The 22,708-nt window shown below is 38.1% G+C and overlaps 2 protein-coding genes across 4 annotated transcripts; both read right to left on the minus strand.

The window, feature by feature from the left end:
• Positions 1-1,338: 1,338 nt before the first annotated feature.
• On the minus strand, positions 1,339-5,100 carry LOC110101936 (probable serine/threonine-protein kinase At1g01540). The gene is made up of 7 exons (XM_020830046.2): positions 4,265-5,100; positions 3,453-3,557; positions 3,031-3,153; positions 2,446-2,616; positions 2,232-2,361; positions 1,831-2,037; positions 1,339-1,625 (listed from the first exon to the last, which is right to left on the minus strand). The coding sequence occupies exons 1-7, from the start codon at positions 4,813-4,815 to the stop codon at positions 1,605-1,607; spliced, it is 1,308 nt and encodes a 435-aa protein (XP_020685705.2). The 5' UTR covers positions 4,816-5,100; the 3' UTR covers positions 1,339-1,604.
• On the minus strand, positions 3,123-21,924 carry LOC110101923 (protein SAR DEFICIENT 4). Of its 3 annotated transcripts, none has more exons than XR_003701716.1 (3): positions 20,797-21,924; positions 3,453-3,557; positions 3,123-3,153 (listed from the first exon to the last, which is right to left on the minus strand). XR_003701716.1 is itself a non-coding variant. In XM_020830028.2 (2 exons), the coding sequence occupies exons 1-2, from the start codon at positions 21,791-21,793 to the stop codon at positions 12,216-12,218; spliced, it is 1,008 nt and encodes a 335-aa protein (XP_020685687.1). In that variant the 5' UTR covers positions 21,794-21,924; the 3' UTR covers positions 11,858-12,215. The 3 variants fall into 3 exon arrangements, 1 of the variants encoding a protein (XP_020685687.1); XR_002303753.2 differs by lacking the exons at positions 3,123-3,153; positions 3,453-3,557 and adding exons at positions 11,858-12,226; positions 12,428-12,814; XM_020830028.2 differs by lacking the exons at positions 3,123-3,153; positions 3,453-3,557 and adding an exon at positions 11,858-12,226.
• Between the last annotated feature and the right edge of the window lie 784 nt (positions 21,925-22,708).

Here is a 22,708-nt window from a genome sequence, read left to right on the forward strand (position 1 = left end):
GCTGTAGATTGATTGATTAAGTGAATAATTTGGCAAATTAGGAGCTAATTAGACCAACTAATTATTTATTAATTTTTTCCGAAATAAGATATTCTATTATTAACAATATTTATAACTATATAGATCTTAATTAATAATTATTACAGTAAATTAGCTTAATTAACAAAGATAATAAATTAATAATTAATACAACCCATGTTGAAGCTTGAGGGTTTTAAAGTTCCCACTAGCAGTATATGAGCTTTCTTGTCTGTTCGGTCCATTGCCTTTCTTTTAAGCTAAAGCTCATAGATTCCCACTTGGCAAGTCGACCTGCCGAGCAAGCAATTCCCAGTCTCTTCCAATTACTAATAAGACAGCTGCAGGTATCACATGGCCTGAAATTCAGCATCATTGTTGGGCACTTTTGTATTCATGAAACTATACAGAGATTCGAATAGAATTATTTGTGTGCAAATAATTCAAAATGAAAAGTTCTTCCAAATAACTTTTTGTTTTATTGGCAACAAATGCTGGATGGCTTATCTGCAGAAAAACAGCAAAGCAAAGGGCCATGAACCACATGGAACTGTCTGGAAGCTGAGGAATACAATACAGGTTTTTCAATATCAATCAATTTAATCAACCCCTCATCTGAGGACCACCACCAACCCAAAGCTTGGAATGAGAGAAATTATTATGTGCGGTCACCGGACGCCGCTAGGAGGCGAATCAGGACAAGCCAGGTCACTTCGTTGTTGTGTATCGGTACTGTGTGTTGCTGTGTACCGGGTGACGTGACGCATCCTGATTAACCTCCGGATGATCTGGTGATCGCACATAATAATTTCTTCCGGGACCATGATTGTATTTGAGGATGGTAAAAAAGAGAGGAAATAATAATCATACCATTGAAAAATTTCTTATTTAGGTATCTCACGTTAGACAAAAAAATAAATTAATAGACTGATGCATCTGTCCATGCCATGACCAACTTATCAAGAGTTTTAAAAATAAATGAAAACTAAGTGTTGGAGCTTTGTTGTACAGTTTAAGGCTTCATTTGGGACAGTTTTCTAAAGCAACTTTTTAATACAAAATTTCATGAAAGCAGTGAAAAAGCTATGGCAAAAAACTGTTCCAAATGAAGCCTAAGATTTGAGTGAGGTTCTTATACATAGAGGTAGTTAAGTGTTGGTTTAATTACCAACAACCGATTCATGTATAATAGCAATTAACAGAATAAACTGAATGAACAAGAATAGTCTATCAAATTAAGAACTATAACCAGAATGTACATTCCAGCTATATGACCAACATGAAAGAAGAATATGTGTTTCCATATGAAATTCATGACCAAAAATATTTGACTTGAGCATTAACAAATTAAAAGAAGTTTTTGCTATGCTACAATTAAAACAAAATGAATGATTCCTCTAATGGATCCTTACCTCAAAGAGACAGAGGAAAAAACCAGGGTCAAAAAGCCAACAATGAACTAATTTTGATATGTCCAAATACAACCATAAGAAAAATCTCCTTAACCTAACAATACCTAATTTGTTAGCTCCACCTGGTTTGATCTTCAGGCCTGCTCAACTTCCATATTCTTTTGTATTTTGTCGTCAGAGAATGGACTTTCGATCCTGCAAATGATCAAAGGAATATGAGAATTGAATTTAAAAAAACATATTGTGGAAAGCGAGGAAAGAATGATTAAGGCTTCGTTTGGGATGGCTTTCTTACTGCTTCTTAAAGCAGCTTTTTAGTATAAAAAATTTAACTTTTGTACTAAAAAACTGTTTTAAGAAGCAGTAAGAAAGTCATCCCAAACAAAACCTAAGATGTTACCTCTCTAAATAGCTCCTCCATTTCAAGCATGTGGATTACATGCCCCATTCTTGGTCTTTTGACTGCATCAGGATCAACACAACGTAGGGCAACTAGAAGTGCCCGTTTGAGTGATTTGGAAGGAGGCTTCTCCAATATCCTAGGATCGATGACCTCCTCCGATCTTCGTTCTCCAACCAAAATTTTCAACCACTCAACCAAACTGACCTAATTGTCATAAAACCAAAATATTAAGATCACCTTACATCGTGAAACAAAATGTATCATAAGGTTATATTTGGTTGCTATGAAAGGGAAACAATGGCAACTTCTTTGATTCAACCTCAACTCTCATTTTCAGCGCATTCAAAGAGAGCCTAAGTGTAGAAACAAAAACAAACAAAAAAATTTACGGCACCAACCTCTCCAGGAGGCCTCGAGTAATCAGCGGGAGTTCTTCCTGATATGATCTCCATGATCAAAACCCCAAAGCTGTACACATCACTTCTCTCATTCAACATTCCAGTACTGGCATATTCAGGTGCCACATAGCTGCAAATAAAAGAAAGTTGCAAGATCTCTGAACACTATTAAAAAACTGTGATTAGGAGTTTAGATTTGAAGTTCTGAACCTACCCAAATGTCCCCATCACTCGCGTCGTCACATAACTCCTCTCTGAGCACAAAAGCTTGGCAAGACCGAAGTCGGATACTTTAGAGTTCCACTGTCGGTCGAGCAATATGTTGCTAGATTTCACATCTCTGTGAACAACTTTTGGTTCTAGACCTTCATGAAGGTATGCCAAGCTATGAGCAAAAAAAATTAAGTTACAGCCTTTCATTGCCAGTCAGTCCTCATAATGAAGCGTTTATAAGAACTATGATTTTTTATAATGGGAGTTCAACCAAAAAAAATTGTTCAGTCTTACAATGTAAATTGCAATGACATTAGATATATAGTTCCACTGGTACAGCAACCATAGCTATTTTTTTCTAAGAGATAAGAAATATCTTCAAGTTGGCAAGGAACTTCCTTATCTAGATTTTATGTCGATTTGGAAAGCCGTTCAAGACATTCAAAAGATCATAGAATATTAAAAATTAGAAGTATTTGTGATTAGTAAGTTGATTGAGTAATGATTCTCTTCATGTTCACAACATTGTTTACAAGAAAATCTTTTAAAATCATATGGCCTGCCTTGAAAGAGTAGAACTTCTTACCCTTTAGCAGTTCCAAGGATTATGTTCATCCTGATTTCCCAGGTCAATAGACTCACATCCCCCAAATCCCCATGAAGCCACTGATCCAAATTACCATTGTTTACATACTCATAAACCAGCATCCTACACAAACAAAAAAGAAAGAAAATGGCATCACAGACAATTATATTAGGCAAAAAAATCCATCTTAGGAATCAAAATCTACAACTTTTAAGGGTAAAAGAAGCAACTTTCTCATTCTCATCATCCTCATTAATATTATCTCAATAATGGTCGGCTTTATAACCATCATTATCCTTAGGTTCTTATTCAATGTTGCAAGAAATATTAACTCTATTTTGAAACCTTTTTTGTACAACTAGAATAAATAAGTGACAGTGATGGGAAATAGAAAAAAAAAAATCTAAGAAGAAAAGTTGTACCTATGGGCTCCTTCAGCGCAGTAGCCAAGCAATCTGACCAGATTTTTATGCCTAACGCGCCCAATTGCTTCAACCTCTACTCTGAACTCCTTTTCAGCTTGGCCCCTGATCGAAGGAATTAAACTAATTATTCAATCATTCTTCATGTTGGCCGTTGGGTGGGGTATGAAGAAACAAAAAAGAGAGATTCAGGGGGCTGCTTAGTTGGTAGCATGCAGTATTTAAATTTAAGTGAAGCAGAATAATAAGGTTTTTGTTTGGGATGACTTTTTTACTGCTTCTTAAAGCAGCTTTCTAATACAAAAATTAAAAATTTTGTACTAAAAAACTGCTTTAAGAAGCAATAAAAAAGTCGTCACAAACGAACCCTAAATGTTTTAAGTCTCGATTTAGCAAATCTTAGGATTGCAAAAAATCTTAAAAGTTGTTTGGCTGTAAGTATCTTTAATCCAAATGAAATTCTAAAAACAGTTCAAGTGGAAGTAATAGGAAGATTATGGAAACGATTTCTACGCAAATTCTGAATTTATGAAATCCAAGATTTAAGAAAACCTCAAAATTTTGTTTTGAACTCATTTGTTTGTTTGAAATGAGAAATATTGATTTTGACCTTAAAGAACTGCTGCACATGACTAAATGATGAGGCTAGCAAATGTTATTGCTTGTCAAATCATGTTTAGTGGAATTTAGCCTGCATAATAAACAATTCCTCAATCTTCAAATAAAAAACCTCAAACCTCCAATCTTGATAAAAGGGGGAAAAAAAAAAAGCTTCGACATATATAAAAACTCTAATTTTTCTAACCACCGACCTGTTGTTCAGAAGATTCTTGACGGCAACAACAGTGTTATCAGCCAAAACCCCACGGTAGACAATGCCATACCCTCCCTCTCCTATCACATTCTCATCGCAGAACCGTCCGGTTGCTTCCTCCAACTCCCGAAGCGTATACCAATGGCCCCATCCCAGATGCGAAACCTCCGGCAGCCCCCCAACCATTTTAGGCGAAATCATCACATCGGAAGTGGCGCTCCGGCTCTCCCCACTCGCCGTCGATGGCGACGGTGGCCGCCGCAGATGGTCAGATAAATCGACGCGGTGATCTTTGACATGAATCTCGGTGAGGGAGTTCTGGGAATTGTGGCGCGCGATTTCGAGGATTTCTTTGGAGATGGGAGGACTGATGTTTTGGAGGCGGGATTTGAGGGGTTTATGGAAAGAGCGACGGAATGTGAGGAAGAGGGAGAGGAGGAAGAGGATGATGACAATGGCAGCGCCTACGGAGATGGCGATGATTACCCAGAGATGGAGATCGAAGATGGGCGTTTGTTTTGTGAGGAAGGAAGCATCCCAAAATGACATCTTTGCTTCTCCTGCGTCTTCCTCTCAGCTTTTATGTACCAAATCTATTCAGCAATGGTGGTAGCACTGAGCTGAAGGGATAGTAGTTTTGAAATGGGAGAAAAGAAGCAGCATTTTGGGAGCTTTTTTGTCGTCTTCCTCCTCACGCTCGGGTTTAATGATTTGAAGAGAGCTTAATCTCACACTTCTCTACCTTTATCCGTTCGGTTGCCTGTGATCTGTGTTCGCCGTTGCGATAGTCCGTTGCCAGGTCATGTCGGCCTTGTTGTGCTTAGTCTGCTGAGGGGGGTAGGTATAAAATGATGTTTTCGATATGCTTACTTAATATTTATTTATTTTGTAGGAACACTCTCCTCTAATAAACTAAGGCCATTTCAAACTTAATATATATATATATATATATATTATCTATTTACTACAAGTCGGAAAGACTGTAGTCGGTGGACGACGTAAGTCAGGAGGACCGTAGTCGGCTGACGACGAAGGTCAGAAAGATTGTAGTCTGACGACGAAGATCAGAAGGACTGCGTCACGTAGAAGTCCAACAATGGAAAGAAATCCATCTTCGCATAGACTTCTAGAGGAGTCCGATAACCGGTAGAATTCCGGCGTCGGGTAAAAACTTGGCGGAGAGTGAAGGTTCGACGTCGGGTAGAAGTCTGACATCTGTTAATGGCAGAGGAGAACTCCGGCTTCACTTGGGCGGAGTTTTGGCGTTAAGAGGGAACTCTGTTGTTAATTGGAAAAGATTTCAGCATCATGTGGAAGTTGTGCAGAATTCCTGTGTTTCTTGAAAATCCAGCAGAGTTCCGGCGTCTTCATGCGGCTGGAAGAGCTCCGGCGGTGGTCGAGGAGGAGAGGATTCGCCTTTTCCTCTTTTCCTTCTTCTTCCCTTCTTCTTCTCTCTCTTCCCCCCTCCCTCTGTGAATAATGAGGGCTCTATTTATAGTTTTTCTGGAGTGGCAAAAGCCCATAAATAGACGTGAGATCATGGGCGAATTGGGAGTGGTTTGAATGGACGGCTGATATCGAATCCTTTGATCATGCACTGTTCGTTGGACATTTGAAGGCCTTAATGATGTTGGAATCCGGAGATCTTTGGCTCGTTGGATTCGTCTCGTCAAGCCGTTCGATTCGAGTATAAGCTCGTTAAAATCGGAGACCGTTTGGTAACTCAAATTGCGGTTTGAACCTTCCAACAGCGCTTCGGGTCCTTGATCCGGACTCATTTGGACTCTGATTGAGTTGATCTTGGCGTCATTGGGTTCGTATTTCCGAGACGCTCAATTTGACTATAAGCTTGCAGAAATCGGAGTTCGGGGGCTCCCAAAATTAATTTTTGAAGTTTCCAACTAGCTTTTGCCTCGAGATTCGTGCCCGATCAAGCTAATTTTGTGATGTCGTATCAATAACAAAAAAAAATTGTGAACAACAAAAATGTATTTCCATTTGCTTGTCTATTTAAGTTTTCAATCTCATATTAATAAATTTCTTTATTGTTTTTATTTAGGAGCTATTTATTTTCTCAAAAAATGAATGTAATGTAAAGGAAATATTTTAGAGTTATTTGAATGATTGTAAAAAAATGCATGAGATTACTTTTCTTATTTAGTTTGAACTAAAAATATATATAATGTAAAATGGTCGGCGGAGGCGGGCGGTGGTTAGCGTCCAAAGCGTGGCGACGACGGGCGAAAACTTAACAAATCAGAGCAATTCCAAATACACAAAAAATAAACTAGATAGTGTATTCCAAATTGACCAAGATTATACACTGTGTTTATTCTAATTCAAACCAAACATCAATATTTCAAAGCCCTGCATTTAAAATACTTTACATTCTCTTTGCAAGTAACGAAACATCCCCTAAAATGATTTACACTACATTTACTTTACTTTGCACTATTTTTCATATAACCAAACATCAATATTTTCATGACCTCTACACTTAGATTACTTTACACTCATTTTACTTTCAACCAAACAATCTCATAATATAATATAGGAATCTATCACCACTTTAATTTAATATAAATTTATTATTATCAAAAATAAAAAATTGAAAGATATGTTTTAATCTTTAAAATTAAAATTTTTAAGATAAATTTAATGAAAAAAGAGCAATTCCATCAAATTCCCCGAAAATTAATGTCTACTCGTTTTTAATAGTGAAATTCATTTACTTAGGGATTGTTTGGTTGCAAGGATAAGTCTAAAAGTAATAAAAAAAATACATTACATTTAATTTTGTTGCTTTTTAATTTGATGTGAACACATATTTGTCATGGGATTTGAAATATTACTGAATATTTATTTTTTTAAGAATTTAAAATTTGATCATATCAAGGTAAATTTCAAATGGATAAAAAACTAAGAACTTGTTTGGCCACGCCCACCATGTACCGCAAGGACCGGTGCCCACTCGACTATAAGTCGTCAATGTTTTTCGCTATATCGTCATCACCTGCTCGCTAACAACCTCCTCCTAGAACTTTTATTTGGTTCGGTCACAGAACGTAGCTCTACGTTCGGCCGCCAGTAGAATCGTACCATGCATTCTCATTATTTACCGTGCGCCCCGACAATCCAACCCGGAACGAACCCAGGATGGCTCGTTATTTCTCGATTTTGCTGAGTATTGCTCGGTATTGGCCAATTTTGCTCGGCAATAACCAATACCGAGCAATACCGAGTTGTACCGAGTTTTTCTAGAAAACTCGATACAACTCGGTATTGCTCGGTACTGGTCTTCACAAAGCGGTATTTCTCATTATTGTCAAGCAATACCTAGCAATACCGAGTAATACCTCGCAATTCGCGAACATAGCATTCCCGGGTTCCGGTCTGGGTCAAGTCGTCGGGCTGCGCGGTAAAGAGTAAGAGCACGTGGCGACATGTTATTGGTGGCCGAACATAGCTCTACGCCCGGTCAGAGGACGTAATAATTGTTCCTCCTTCCTACCATCACTTGGTAGCCTTCAAGGCTTCTTAGAGCATCTCCAATGGAACTGTCGTTCTTCCGTCACTCCAATTGAGCAGCAATTTTTATTTCATTTCATCGTGAATGAACAGTCCAGCGCTAATATTGGCGTTGCACTATTCATCTCCGCCATTTTTTGTCTCTACCGAACTTACCGAAGAAACGCGCGAACGACCATTACGGGTAAAATGACATTCCATTGGAGATGAATCACGGCATTTTTTAATTTCACGGCATTTTGGAGTGAAACATGAGATTTTCGGTTGGAGATGCCCTTAGCAACTGCCACACTATCTCTAGCCGTAGCCCCATCGCCCACTCCCCAAGCCACCCCTCACTCCCAAAAAATTATTCGGTGTGGACGTCCGGATTCCAATAAAATGTCGCAGTGTCGCCACATGTGGCCCGACGACCCCACTATGGGACTCGATGAAAAACAAATATTTAGCACGTTTTTTCCAACATCCTGCACGGCCCGACGACTTGACCTGAACCAGACGCAAAAATTGAAAATAAACATGCCAATATCTAGGGTTTATGATGATGACGGACTATTTTCCTCACTTGAGACATGTTTTCTCCTAGGAAGAAAGCTGAGAAAGAAAATATGGGAAGAAGCTATGAAGATGGAAACTAGTCTAGAGGACGTCAAATATTGCGAGGACATGAAAGACCACCGCTTGCCAACGTCTGACATATATAAAGACATTTGAAATGCATCATAATAAATAAAAAAAAAATCAATGTATTTCACTTGCATACAACCAAATAATTTACCTATTCCTAAAATTCATGTATTCTAATAATTTATTATGTTAGAATTTTTGTATTTCAATTTTTAATTTCAAGTGAACAAATCACACCGTAATGTACGATAATTATTAAAAACTTTTGTTAACAAAATAAGTGAGAGATACGTGTATTATAAAGAAAGATTCTAATTTTATAATAAAATGAATTATTTCATGAAAATTATAATATTATTTATATTTTAATCTAAAATAATTGTACATATGTCAAAATTAGATGCATAAAAAATAATTTCTTATAAATATAATAGTATATATACAAATAAGTAACTGTCATTGCTGGTTCTCGCCTGTAATCCGACACTGATTGGGTTCCAACTAAGAGGTTTGGATTCGAGTCTTTGTGTATGCGTTGTGTGTGTGTGAGTTTGCCTTAAATGGCCTAAATGTCCCAAAAAAAAAAAAAAATCCAACACTGATTGTCAACCAACATTGGCGCTAGACTGACAGTTACCGATGCTAACTATTGACGATGCCAATGCAAATCATCTTCCATAGTTTGAGGTCGTCCATAAATGAACTCAACACCCATTATCCACTACCTCGCACTTACCATCAACATCCATTTTCTCAATCACTTCGGCTTGATTTGGGACGACTTTTTTTATGCTTCTTAAACTAACTGTTTAATAAAATATTTGTACTAGAAAGCTGCTTTAAAAAGGAAAAAAAAAGCTTTCCCAAATGAAATCTTAATCGCCTTGCTATGAGTAGATTGTACAGTATCACCAATCTTTTGACATTTCAGATCGAATGCTACTTTGCATCAATGAACAACTGAAGTTTGTTATCCACCAACATTAATCTTTTTGATCATTTGATCTCCTCTCGTATTAGAAGAACGACAAAATCAACTACCTACAAAAAATTGAATTCTAAATTTCTCTATTGACCATCATTGCCCAACAATAACTAACATCCAACATCTAGCAATCATCTATGTATGCTAGCCCCGAAGTTTAATGCATGTCTTCCTATTCTCTCGTTATTTTTTTCATGTTAGGAGAATGACCAAACAAACAACATAATATCACCAAACTTTTGTCCACCATTGCATGAATAAAACACCCTATTGTCAATCGCCTAATGCTTGCCATTGTCATCCATCAATATTTATCAACCATCGACATTGAACGCATGTTAGCAAAACCACTTGATCGCCTCCCCAATATGGGAAAGGACCGATCTAATTGTCCACTATTGCATGAATATTGCCCATCAATCACTAATGTCTGGTATTCATTATTAATCAATTAAACACCAATTGTATTAGGCTAATGATCATGTTGATTGCCAGTCATTGCCTCTCATATTACGAGAATAAGACTTTTACACTTCCATCAATTGTAGCCTAATGCCTATAATGACCATCATCTTGTGTGATGCTGACCTTTTCATTTCCAATCTCCCATCTATTAGAGAGATTATTCTGTGTGGACACCGGACGGGAGAACCGTCCGGTACCACTTGGTACCGAGCGTCGGTTCCGCGCTCGGTACAATTTTTGGGTGATGTGGCGCATTTTTGTTGGTATCTGGACGACGTCCGGACTCCGCACAGAATAATTTTTCCATCTCTTATTTGAAGAATGACCATATTGTACTTAGCATTTCTCTCGACTTTCGACCATCACCATCAATTATCACTGAAAGTCTTACGTAATCAACACATAACACTAGTCTTTTAAATCTTCAAACGCATAATTCTAATTTCTAAGAATACAAAATGATATATCATCAAAAAAGTATCTTGATCAAGCACAAATTCCAAGGCAAAATCAAGCCGGAAGCTTCAAAAATTTAATTTGGGATCATTTGAACTATGATTTCAGCAAACTTACAGTCGAACTGAGCGTCTCAAAAATACGAACCCAACGGCATCAAACTCAACTCAATCCGAGCCCAAATGAGTCCAAATCGAAGACCCAAAGCGCTGTTGGAAGGTTCAAACCACAATTTGGATGATTAAATGGGAAAAAAATGGTTTCAAAACATGACATACTTATAGTCGAATCGAGCGGCTCGATGAGACGAATCCAACGAGCCCAAGATCGCCGACTTCCGATATCATTAAGACCTTCAAATATTTGACGAACGGTCAACGATCAAGGGATTCAATATCACTCCACATTTGCTCTTGATCCTCCTCCTATTTACGGGTCATGCCACTCTAAAAAAATTATAAATAACTCATCATATCTCTTAAGAGGGGAACCAAAGGAAGAGAAGAAGAAAAAAGGAAGAGAAGAACATGAGGGAAGAAGCTCCTCCTCGACCACCGTCGGAGTTCCACCCGACCTCTAAGTAACGCCGGAGTTCCTCACGATTTTCTATAAATGAAATAGGGAGTCTCATAATACGTCGCTAAATTTCTACCAGACGTCAGACTTCCGCTCGTCGCCAAATTTCTAACCGACGCCGGAGTTCTGACCGGCTGCCAGCTGACGTCGGACTTCTACCCGACATCGCGCCTCCATACTTCTACTTGACATTGGACTTCCGCTCATCGCCGGATTTCTACTCGACGTCGGAATTCTACCTGTCGTTGGACTTTTGCCGGACTACTATCTGACATCAGACTTATGTCCGTCCATCAACAGACTTCTACCCAACATCGAACTTTTACCCGTCGCAGGACATTCGTCAGAATTCTATCTAGCGCTAGACTTCTATCCATCGCTGGACTTCTACCTGACGTCGTCCTTCCAACCTCCGTTGTTAGACAACGACCTTTATGACCTCCGTCGCCCGCCGACCATGTTTCTTCTGACTTATGTCGCCCACCAACTACGATCCTTCCAACTTACGTCGCCCACTGACTACAGTCCTTCCAACCAAAATAAACACATCAACAATGATTCTTTATATTTCCACCATGTAATATACTCTATACGATGCACATCAAGCTAAGGTCTTCCCCCAAAGAAGGGCCTCATTTGTAATCAATTGCAAATACTAGTGGATTTATTCAAACTGTGCTAGGCCCCATAATTTTTCCCCCATTTTAGAGATTTTTCACGTAAAAATTCTAATGTCTCATATGAATATTGCACCCTTTCTTTCATCTGTGTGCGTGCTGGATCTTCGTACAACGCTAAGACGCTAAACTTTATATTTCTCTACCGCCGCGAATACTCCAGGTTGCAACACATAAAATAAACAATTTCTATTCAACTGCTTCCTCCAAGGATTCCTACAAGACATTCCTTGGAGGATTTATGTGCCACGAACTTCTCACATAATTGACCTCAGCCAATCAACCAAAAAGACTGCAGTTCTCATTAAATAGAGTTGTATGAGTTTCATTAGTAATGTGGGTGATGAACAAAATCCAGAAATGGACGGCAAGGAACCATCCCCTACAATCACCTGACGTTTGGCTTTAATCCAGGAAGAAGCTTTCACCTAAACAACAAGAACTGTTATTTATTGTTTTAATTAGATCTTTATCTTTGGCTAATGAGGCGACGGCGGCTGGAGTCGTTTAAGATCTGGCAAGTTATTCTTGTTACATTACACAGATTTTTATTGATAACTTCAGATGGACCTGATTCTCAGGCAAGGAAAATACAGCTTTGAAGGACCAAGCTCCCAGCAGTCTTCTGATAGAACTCAATGTGACCCTGCAAAAAAATAAACAAGGAATTCCCAGTAAGGGAACAATATGAGATTTAAGTGATTTCTTTACCTGGTGTCAAAACAGAAAATTTTGTTCTACATCATTTTTTTTCTATTATAAGTAATCAAAGATTGTAACGCCATCCTTCATGTGATCTTCTTCGAAGTTTGCCTAAAGAGTTAGAAGGCAAACTCAATTCACGTACCACCTTGTTGAACTCAATTTATGTGGTCTTCTTAAAGGTCCCTTCAATTACTCATTCGAAGGTAAGGAATAACACCAACGCAGATAGCTCTATCATACAATCAACTTCCTTTTCAGCACTTGCTAAGCAATGCTAATATGTGGAGCTTAATTACCACTAGGAGCTTTATCCTTGCGCTAACAAAACATCCAGCATAGTTGAGAAGAGCACAACCAAAGTGATTAAAACTTTATTAGACATATATGAGAAGCCTTTTGCAACAAACAAGGTTTATCTTGTGGAATATGAGCCCTTGAGCAAATCAAAATCGCTAATGGTGCTACATGAAAGCTTTATAAGGTGAGCCAAATTCCAGACTTCAAGAGGGCCTTAATCTCAATTTGGCACCTGAATTAAAAAAAAATTTACATCTCAATCCTCTGTGATAAATACTTGAAGGTGACTAAGTGTATTATGCTGATAGTGCGAATAAGCAACTGTGTATTCAAATATTGACTCAAATATATGGTATCAAAGGTTAGGACTTGTATTTTTAAGCGAGAAAGAGATAAGGATATAAGCTGATGAGGACATCAGCAGAAGATTTTGGCGCGTTTATATGAGGAGGCATCAGAGATCGACGGCCACGATCGGGAGTCTTTATTTTTTATGCATTTTATGTATTGTTTATTTTATATTTCAATTTTCCCTATTTTACCCCATATGGGTAGTTAGTTTGATGTTGTAGTCATGAGGGCACTTTAGCCATTTTCTTTTGTCATGTTAAGGCCTATATACAAGAGCCCCCTTTATTGTATTTTAATGATAATTTGATTAATAAAAATTCCAACTTTTGACTTCTTCAATGTTGTGACCTTTGAGAGAAGAAAGAGAACCCTAGGTGAGGGTGATTGCAATATCTATCAATCTTCGGAAGAGTCCAAGGATTGCGGCTAGTATTTTGTGGTTTATCCATCTTCCTCCTCCCTTACTTCCACCGCCGGCCACCCTTCCTAACCAACCCCAAACCGCCGGCCTCCCCTTCCCGCCCTTCCGCCGATCTAAGCCCCACCACCCTTCCTCTTGTCGTCGGCCCAACCAAGCCCTAACGCCATCCATGCCGCCCCGAACCCTAGATTTCCCATTCAAATTCCCTCATAATTAGTTTCCTAATTTATCCCCATATTGATTTGGAAAGTTTCTAATTTGAATTCAAATTATTTTGAATCTCAAATCTCTTTCCTAAATCAAGAGATTTAATTTAGGAAGCTTCCCCAATCTAAAAATCTGAAATTAATTCAGATTTAGATAGACAATTAACATTTAAAGATCGGGACCACATACATTGAATGTGGACATAATCCCCCCCCCTATTTATCCCCATATTGATTTGGAAAGTTTCTAATTTGAATTCAAATTATTTTGAATCTCAAATCTCTTTCCTAAATCCCCCTTCCTCCTTTGGCTGGCCACCTCCCCTTCCTTTTCTTCTCTCCAATTAACTCCTTAGCCTACCAATTAATCCATTACCCTTTTAAACCGCCGGCCACCTCTCTCCAATTTCCCCTCATTAATTCCCTATTAAGGTATCTTGGAAATTCAAATCCTCCCTCCACAACAAGATAGAAAATCAAAAATTAAATTCATATTTCTATTCTTGAAGGCTTCTACCTAAGCCCTAGCTGAACCCCTCCAAGCCTTCTCCCCCTCCTCCATAGATGGTCGATCCTGAAGTAGACCACGACTTTGCATACGATTCTCATGGCAAATAGATATTCTTCAGTCGCCGTTCTTCAACCCCGACTGGGAGATAGAAGACATCGTTAAAGATTACATCGACCGCATACTATTCTACTTAGCTGAGACTATCGACAAACAATGACCCTCCGGACAGTGACAAATCATCGTACATCCACCCGCTTCTCCGTCTACCTTCCCGTGGATCAAGACCGTTGATGTTTTATCTCTTTTGTTGGCATCGTTTGATTTACTAAGTGTTCAAATAACATTAAACATGATGCATATATATAATTCATCAATTGCAATATGTTCTTTGCAAACACATATAACAATAAGTTATATCAGATGCAAATTCAAAAAAGTCATAATAAAATGTGCGATGCAAAAAGAGACCCATGGGAACTATACAGATGTGTAAGAGGGTGAGATTGATTTATTTTGAATGAGTCATCATATGTATGGCTGCCCACTATAACAATAATTCAAGGTCAATCATGCCTCCAAGAGAATACAAAGTGTTCACAAATCTTAAGCCTAAAGGGAAGATCGTTAGATAACTGAAGATCAATCAGATTTACTAATGATGAACACGTTATTTATATGGATAATGAAACTATAAGCAATGCAAACAAAGAACTTGAATGAAGGAAATTATTACATGTCATAATATCTCATGCATGTCTTCCAACGTATGTTTGAGCATTTTTCAGCTAGCAAGACATTATACATATTGCCAATATAGATAAACTTCTACTAGTATTATACAAAATCACTAAATTGGTGAAAATCCTTAGAAGTCTATATAGCTAATGTTTTTGTTATGATTCAGCCATATGCTTTAAAACACATTCATAGAAGCCAATAATAGATTTTAATTAATGATTGCTGATTAATGTTAAATAGAATACTCATACAAGTTTAATGAAATTCAGTTTGAATGCTCCTAGAACTCAATTAAGCAAAATTCCGACGTTTGTCAACAACCTCACATTTAAATGTGATTTTTAGAGTGGTCGTCCATGAAAAATTATCAATTTCTGACTGTCGATACATGTATAGATCTCTAATATCATTTTTGAAAAAAAGAAATTCCCACATCGACAAAGAAACGAACAGGACGTGGCCACGATTAGTGAAACCGCAGCACGTCGCCTACCTCTACGTTATTAGAATAATGAGTTCTTCAATCATATAAAATAATAAAGAAACGAATAAAATAACTTATGCACACACACCTTCAAGAATCGAAAAAACTTTGGTCTCTGATTTTCAGTATTCTCCGAGCAATTAAACCCACGCTAACACCCACCTGTTATTTCGATCGCAGCTGAGGTCCGAGTACGCCCTTGTTTGCCCAGTTGATCAAAAACAGCGCCTTTGCCTTGTTCTGCCGGCAAATGTGTTATTCTTGATCAACTAGGCATACAGGGGCGTACTCGAACCTCGGCTGCGATCGAAACAACATGTGAGTGTTAGTGTGGGTTTGATTGCTCAGATAAGACGAAAATCAGAGCCCAAAGTTTTTTCGATCCTTGAACGTATGTGCACATAAGCTATTTTGTTTGTTTCTTTATTATTTTATATGATTGAAGAAGTAATTGTTACAATAACGTAGAGGTAGACGACATGCTACGGTTTCACTAATTGTGGACATGTCCTGTTCGTTTCTGTGTCAATGAGAAAAAAATTCAAAAATAATATTAGGGATCTATACATATATCGACAGTTAGAAATTGGTAATATTTTATGGATGACCACTCTAAAAATCACATTTAAATATAAGGTCGTAGCCAAACGTCAGAATTTTGCTCAATTGAATTCTAGGAGCATTCAAACTAAATTTCATTAAACTTGTATGTGTATTCTATTTAATATTCATCAACAATCATTAAGTAAAATATATACTGTCTTCTATGAATGTGTTCTAAAGCATATGGTTGAATCATAACAAAAACATTAGCTATACAGACTTATAAGAATTTCTACCAATTTAGTGATTTTGGATAATACTAGTAAAAGTTTGTATATATTGACAATGAGTATAATGTCTTGCTAGCTGAGAAATGTTCAAACATGCGTTGAAAGGCATGCATGAGATATTATGACCTGTAATAATTCCTTCATTCAAGTTCTTTGTTTGCATTGCTTATAGCTTCATTTCATATTGAGCTTACATCCATATAAATAATGTGATCATCATTAGTAAATTTGATTGATCTTCAATTTTTCAACGATCTTCCCTTTAGGCTTAAAATTTGTGAACACTTTATATTCTCTTGGAGGCATGATTAACCTTGAATTATTGCTATAGTGGGCAACCATACATATGAATATATAATAACTCATTCAAATATAAATCAATATCAATTTTCTTCAATCTCACCCTCTTACACATCTGTATAGTTACCATAGATCTCTTTTTGCATCGCACGTTTTATTATGGCTTTTTGAATTTGCATCTTATATAACTTATGATTATATATGGTTGCATAGAACATATTGCAATTGATGAATTATATATGTGCATCCTATTTAATGTTATTTGAACGCTGAGATTCTCTTTAAGCTAAAATCTTTCATAGAGCGTGAGTGAGAGGAAACTCAAGGTGAATGTTCTAGATATTAACCCGTGAATTTTTATTACGGCATAACTAGTTTTACTGTATTTTTCTTATCTTATTTTTGTTGTTTTGTTCTCCTAGCTTATAATTGCATACCGCATCAAATTTCAACTAAAAATTCTTAAAGTTAATTCTTATGATACATTAACCTTAAAGCGGCAAGATTTACAATATTTTATCAATTCCTTGCAATTCTTGTTTGTATCACATCACAAACACAATTAGTAAGCTTTCAAATTTGAAATAATTGAATTTAGTTTGTATAAAGATATTGTATTTTGTAGGCCGAGGAAGGTCAATTTTGCACTAAATCAAAGGGAACCAAGACTAAAAAATTAGAGCTTATATATACCAAGGGATCATCCCTCATAACATCCCTTAGATAGTCACTATATTATGTTATCTTTTATGGTAAATTTATCAAGAAGGTATGAGTTTATTTTCTAAAAAATAAATCTAACATGAAATGAATATATTTGACGGAGAATGAGTTTAGGGAGAAGATTAATTATTTGAGATCAAATGACGAAGGAGAATGATACAATAAATATTTCAGGAATTTTGCACAACAAGTGAAATATGTATGAATGGACAAATATAAGAATACTACAACAAGATGGAATTATTGGTTTCATGAAAAGAACTAGGAATTTAAAGTTATAAGCATGAGGTTACATGATAGATCGCCAGAAACTGTTTGGGTAAATGTTATGAATATTGTAGTTTATTTGCTTAATAAAACGCCCTCAAGTCCTAGGAGTTTCATGCTACCCAAAGAAGTGTGAATAGTAAGGAGAACCTTTCTTATTTAAAGGTTTTTTTTTTATATCTTTCTAATAAGTATGTGAAATCTACTGAGGGTTAATTGATTATGGAATTGACAATCAATCATTCGTTTTAGGATGATACAATTGAAATATTGTTAGAGTACAAATGCTATTTCAATGAAATCGACATGTACAATAATGGGTCTAACTATGCAAAAAGACAGGCATTCACAACTGAACAATTTGAGCTAGAGGAGATATTTGAAGATAATATTTAAACAAATGATCAAGAGACTTAGAATATTGAGATGCAGGCAGGGCCGAGCACACTTGTGGTTGAGTTGAGAAATTTTCAATGAATAAAGTCTACACACAAATGCTATATTACATTGCATTAGCAAATAAATGATGGTGAAGCTAAAGCAGCGATTGGAAACTTATACTTTGTATAGCGAATGCTACCAAAGGACAATTGGGCATTGCATAGCAAATGCCGCTTCGTGTTAAAGAGGATCCCAATAGAAAAAAGAAGGTACAACGCAACTAAGCAAGGGTTCTAGTTAATGGATCTAAGATCAAGGTTGAAAAATTAACCACTAATAGACTGAGGTACAACAAAAACTTTAGTCAATTCCCATCAATAATTAAGAGAGGGGTGTCACATAGAAATGATTATCGCGATATAGTATATTTCATCACCAATTAGGAGATTATTAAAAAATGTGGATCTTAGTTTCACCAAAAAAATTCATACAATATATTAAATACCTTTTTTGTAGATTGAAAAAATAATTGAAGCGATGGAGGTCTAGGTGCTTAATCTCACCGCTTAGGGTTCTGATGAGGACATCGAAGATCGACGGCCACGATCATGAGCTGTATTTTTTTTTTTTGTCATTTTATGTAGTAGTTTATTTGATTTTTATGTTTTTCCGTTTTTCCGTTTTTGCCCTTATAGGAAGTTAGTCGCTATTGTAGCCCAAGGGGCATTTTAGTCTTTTGTTTTCTTTGTCATTTGGAGGCCTATATATGGCTCTTTTCTTATGCAATAGTTAGTTTTTGATGAATGAAGAAATTTACTCCTTGTTCTCTTTGTGAGTGCACTTCTTCTAGATCTCTTAGTGAGTTCAAAGGAGAAACTAGATCTCTTTGTGAGTTCTAGATTTTGTCCAATTTTTTTGTGTTGAGATCCGATCTTGGAAGATAAAGAGGTGAGTGGAATCATAGCAACGAAAATTTCTCAGATTTTAGCTCTTCCCTTCCCTCCTCTTGTTGCCGCCGATCCCCTTGGAGCCATCCTGGCTGCCGGCTTGTAAGGCTCAACCCGCCGGCCTGCAAAGCTCCTTCCGCCGGCCAACCCTCCACCCTGCAGCTCGCCGGCCTCCTGCAAGATCCCTTGCCGCCAACCACCCATGAGTCCCTACCGCCGGCCACTCTCTCCCTCCTCCAATTTTGAATTTCCCTCATTAATGACTTGCCTAATTAAGTCAAATTAAATTAGGGAATTAATCAAGGGGAGTTACAATCTTTTGAAATCCAAATTCCCTCCTAATTTTAATTCAAATTAGGGAGTTACATGAGGCAATTAAAATCTGAAATAAAAATTCAGATTTTGATTAATTACTAGTGGTCCCCACCTACTTAAATCTCAAGCCTCTCCCCTCTCCACATGGCCGGCCACTCATCCCTCTCTCTCATTAATTCTAGCCATTATTACTCCCTTATTAACTCCCCAAATTAAGCCCCATTCAAATTCAAATTGAGCCTATTTTTCCCTCCAATCTGTCTTAATTGAGAATTAATGACAAGGCAAGCAATTAAACCACCACCTCCTCCTCTCTCTCCCTCCTAATGCCGCCGGCCAGCCCCTTCCCCTTTTCTCCTTGACCACCCCTCTTCTTCTTCAAGATTTCTCCCCGTTGGAGAGCTCCTAACTGCTGTCCAAGGATTACAGCAGGTTAACCTTGCTGTCCTGCATTCCCAAGAGACTTACCTTGCAGCCCAGAGTTTCGTCAATAACCAAATTGCTGTCCAGAAAACCCCAAACGTCCACAACAGCTGTCCAAGGTTTCCCTAAGCCTTGTAGGTGGCTGTCCTTAACTGTTCGGAGAGCTTAAAGCTGCTGTCCAGTAATATACATGGTCCCTTGTAGCTGTCTCGCCACTCCGGAGTTCCAGATTCCTGTCTAACAACATCCAAAAGGCTCGTGGCTGCTGTACCCTTTCGTTTCAACCTTCCAACGACTTACCCGGAGCTCGCATCTCTCTTGTCTTTGGGTAAACTCTTCTCCGGACTCTTTTATCTTCGAAGTTGCTTCTCAATTGTGGTCTTAGTAGACTCATGAAGCTTATGTTAATCTCTTCTCCGCTAAAGCCTAGTAATTAGAAAAGTTGTGTGAGGAAACTTTCTTAGACTAATCTTATTGTTAGTATTGGAATTTATTGTTGGAACTATCCATGTATGCAATGTTGGATTAAGCTGACTATTTTTTGAACTTAACTTCTATGCGTGTGAGATAACCTAAGCTAGGTAACACTTTAATATTTAGCTTATCGTTCAATTCCGTATAAGATCTTGCTTATTATTATGTTCTCTAAAATTAAACGTGCAAACTTCTTTAAGCAAATCACTTTCGCATGGATTGTTTCACATCAGGTTCTCTCATGTTTTTAACTCTCTTTCATATTGTCTTACGTTTTGTGAAGTATTTGAACACACAATGCAAGGAGTAGGGGTTTCGTCATAGTTCCTTACAAGCAATGTTGTGCCATTGATTGCACCACCTTAATACAATTTCACACAAGATATTTGTGAAAATAGCAGCATATCAATGAATGTATTCAAATATTACAGATGTACATTTAAAATTAGCACAACATAACAAACAGCCTTAACCAAGCATGTTGTCACCAAAACTGGTGCATTCCAATACTTCAATATCTAAATTAAGCTGGGTAGCATTAATTTGAACTAACGAACTTGAAACTTATTGGCTCAATTTTCATGAAAGGTGTGCAATGTCACTTAATTCATTTACTGCGTTGAACCTAAGAGGATGAGTAGAAGAAGTATAAATTGATCCAAAAAAGAATTCAGAAAACTAAGGAATCTTATCGCAAATTGATCAGCTAGCAAATTCTAAGATTCTCAAATATAACCCACCAAAAAGTTCTCGTTGCAATAAGAAATCAAGCTAATGATTTACCCTCCAGATACCTTCAAACAAACAAAATTACGATATCAGATTTAGAAGTCTAATTACCTCTGATATGAGTCTCATAAGCCAACTGCCCCGCGAGAAGATCAACCACGGCTGTTCCCACAGACTTGAACACGGTGATCTCCTCTGGACTTCTCCTCCCAACCTTCATACCTCCAGCCAAATCGACCAGAGTCCCTATCACATCCTCACGGGAAATAGTCCCTCTCTCGAAGGCACCAACCAACTCACCAGCCTCCGCCACGGCCGGCTCGAAATCCACAAACACTCTACCCCTTACTAAAGCCTCGTCGTCACACTCCCTCATCGCGGGGCTGAACGAACCCACCAGATCGAGATGCGCCCCCGGCTTAAGCTTTCCCCCTTTCACAATCGGATCCTGCGAGCTTGTCGCGCAGCTCACCACGTCTCCGATTCCAATCACGTTGTCCAATATTTCTACATGCTCGAAAACTACATTTCCCCCTTCTTTCTCCTCCTCCTGAAGCCGTTTTACAAGATCCCGTGCCTTGGAAACCGATCGGTTCCAGATGATGACCCTCTCGATTCCCGGGCGAACATATCTGTGGGCGCGGATGAGGTAAGGCGCGAGAGCGCCTGCGCCAACCATGATAAGAACGCGCGCGTCGTCACGCGCGAGGAAGCGGGCGGCAAGGGCTGAGACGGCCGAGGTGCGGAGGAGCGTGAGCTCGGTGCCATCGATGGCGGCGAGGGAAGCGCCGGTGGAGGAGCTGAAGAGGACGTAGGAGGCGGAGATGCCAGGGAGGCCTAAGGATGTGTTGTGGGGGAAAGAGGTGACTATCTTGATGCCAATGTATGGGAGGGACGGGGAGGAAGACCAGGAGGGCATGAGGAGAAGCGAGGAGGAGTTTGATGGATCGATGGCGAAGCTTTGGCGAAAGGGGGAGTTAACGGCAGCGGAGTGGGAAGGAAGGGAGGAGAGGAAGTGGGGTATGAGGGAGGACGGCGGGAGGAGGGAACGTAGGGAATGGGCATCGAGGAAGGTGCAGCCACCGCCGATGATGGCTCCGGCGGACATCGTGGCAGTTCTGCAATAACGTGGGTTAATCTGCAAGGAAGAAGGAAGGGAGACGGTGGTTGACGGATAGCCCCACCTGTGGTAAACAGAGAGGCGTGCTTTGTACGCTTCTAAGTTCTAACGGTGATGCCTGATAAAAATAGTATAAGAAAATAAATACATAATTTATAAAGCATGTCCTAATAAATATTTATCATAAAATAAAGAAATTTCAATTATATCATTTTAATTGCATTTAACATACCTTAAGAATTTTTAAATTAAGAGAAGAGAAGGCTTTAGAATATATGACCCGATTTGCATGAAGTTGAGAAGATAAAATATTAGAGTATAAAGAGGCACTAAATGTGAGTTATCACTTTTCTGAATATATTATGATTATTTATTAAACTAGATTATATTATTAATCATTAAACAAATAAACTTTCATCTCAGAGAAAAACACTATACTAGTCTTATGTAGAATCTAAACTTGATGATAATCTTATTGATGGTGTGACTATTTACACACACATACTAACATTTCTCCAGGTTAAGAATGGTGAGATTTGGCAATGGAGATGGAAAGATTGTAGTCGGAAGACAGTGGTTGGAAGGACAGTAGTCAGGCAACGATAATTAGGGAGATCGTAGTCTAGAGATGGTGCTCAAAAAGATCATAATCGACAAGGGACGGAGGTCAAAAAGACTGTAGTCGGCGGATGAAGAAGGTCGGAATGACCATAGTAGGGTGACCATGGTCAAAAGAATTATAATTAGCAGCCAATGAAGATCAAAAAGACCATAATCGAGTGATGGCGATCAAAGTAGATTATAGCATGTGGGTGCGGAGGTCAAAAAGGATATAGTCGGTGACGGTGGTCAGAAGGATAATAGTTGGGCGACGGCGGTCGAGGAGATAATAATCTAGAGATG

Source organism: Dendrobium catenatum, unplaced genomic scaffold (assembly GCF_001605985.2).
Source record: "Dendrobium catenatum unplaced genomic scaffold, ASM160598v2 fragScaff_scaffold_974, whole genome shotgun sequence".
NCBI classification, from domain to species: domain Eukaryota; kingdom Viridiplantae; phylum Streptophyta; class Magnoliopsida; order Asparagales; family Orchidaceae; genus Dendrobium; species Dendrobium catenatum.

Coding starts and splice junctions, on each gene's coding strand:
- LOC110101936 (XM_020830046.2), bottom strand. CDS start 4,815: ATGTCATTTTGGGATGCTTCCTTCCTCACAAAACAAACGCCCATCTTC. Junction 3,558..4,264: donor AAGAATCTTCTGAACAACAG/GTCGGTGGTTAG, acceptor TCCTTCGATCAG/GGGCCAAGCTGAAAAGGAGT. Junction 2,038..2,231: donor ACTCGAGGCCTCCTGGAGAG/GTTGGTGCCGTA, acceptor TATGACAATTAG/GTCAGTTTGGTTGAGTGGTT.
- LOC110101923 (XM_020830028.2), bottom strand. CDS start 21,793: ATGTCCGCCGGAGCCATCATCGGCGGTGGCTGCACCTTCCTCGATGCC.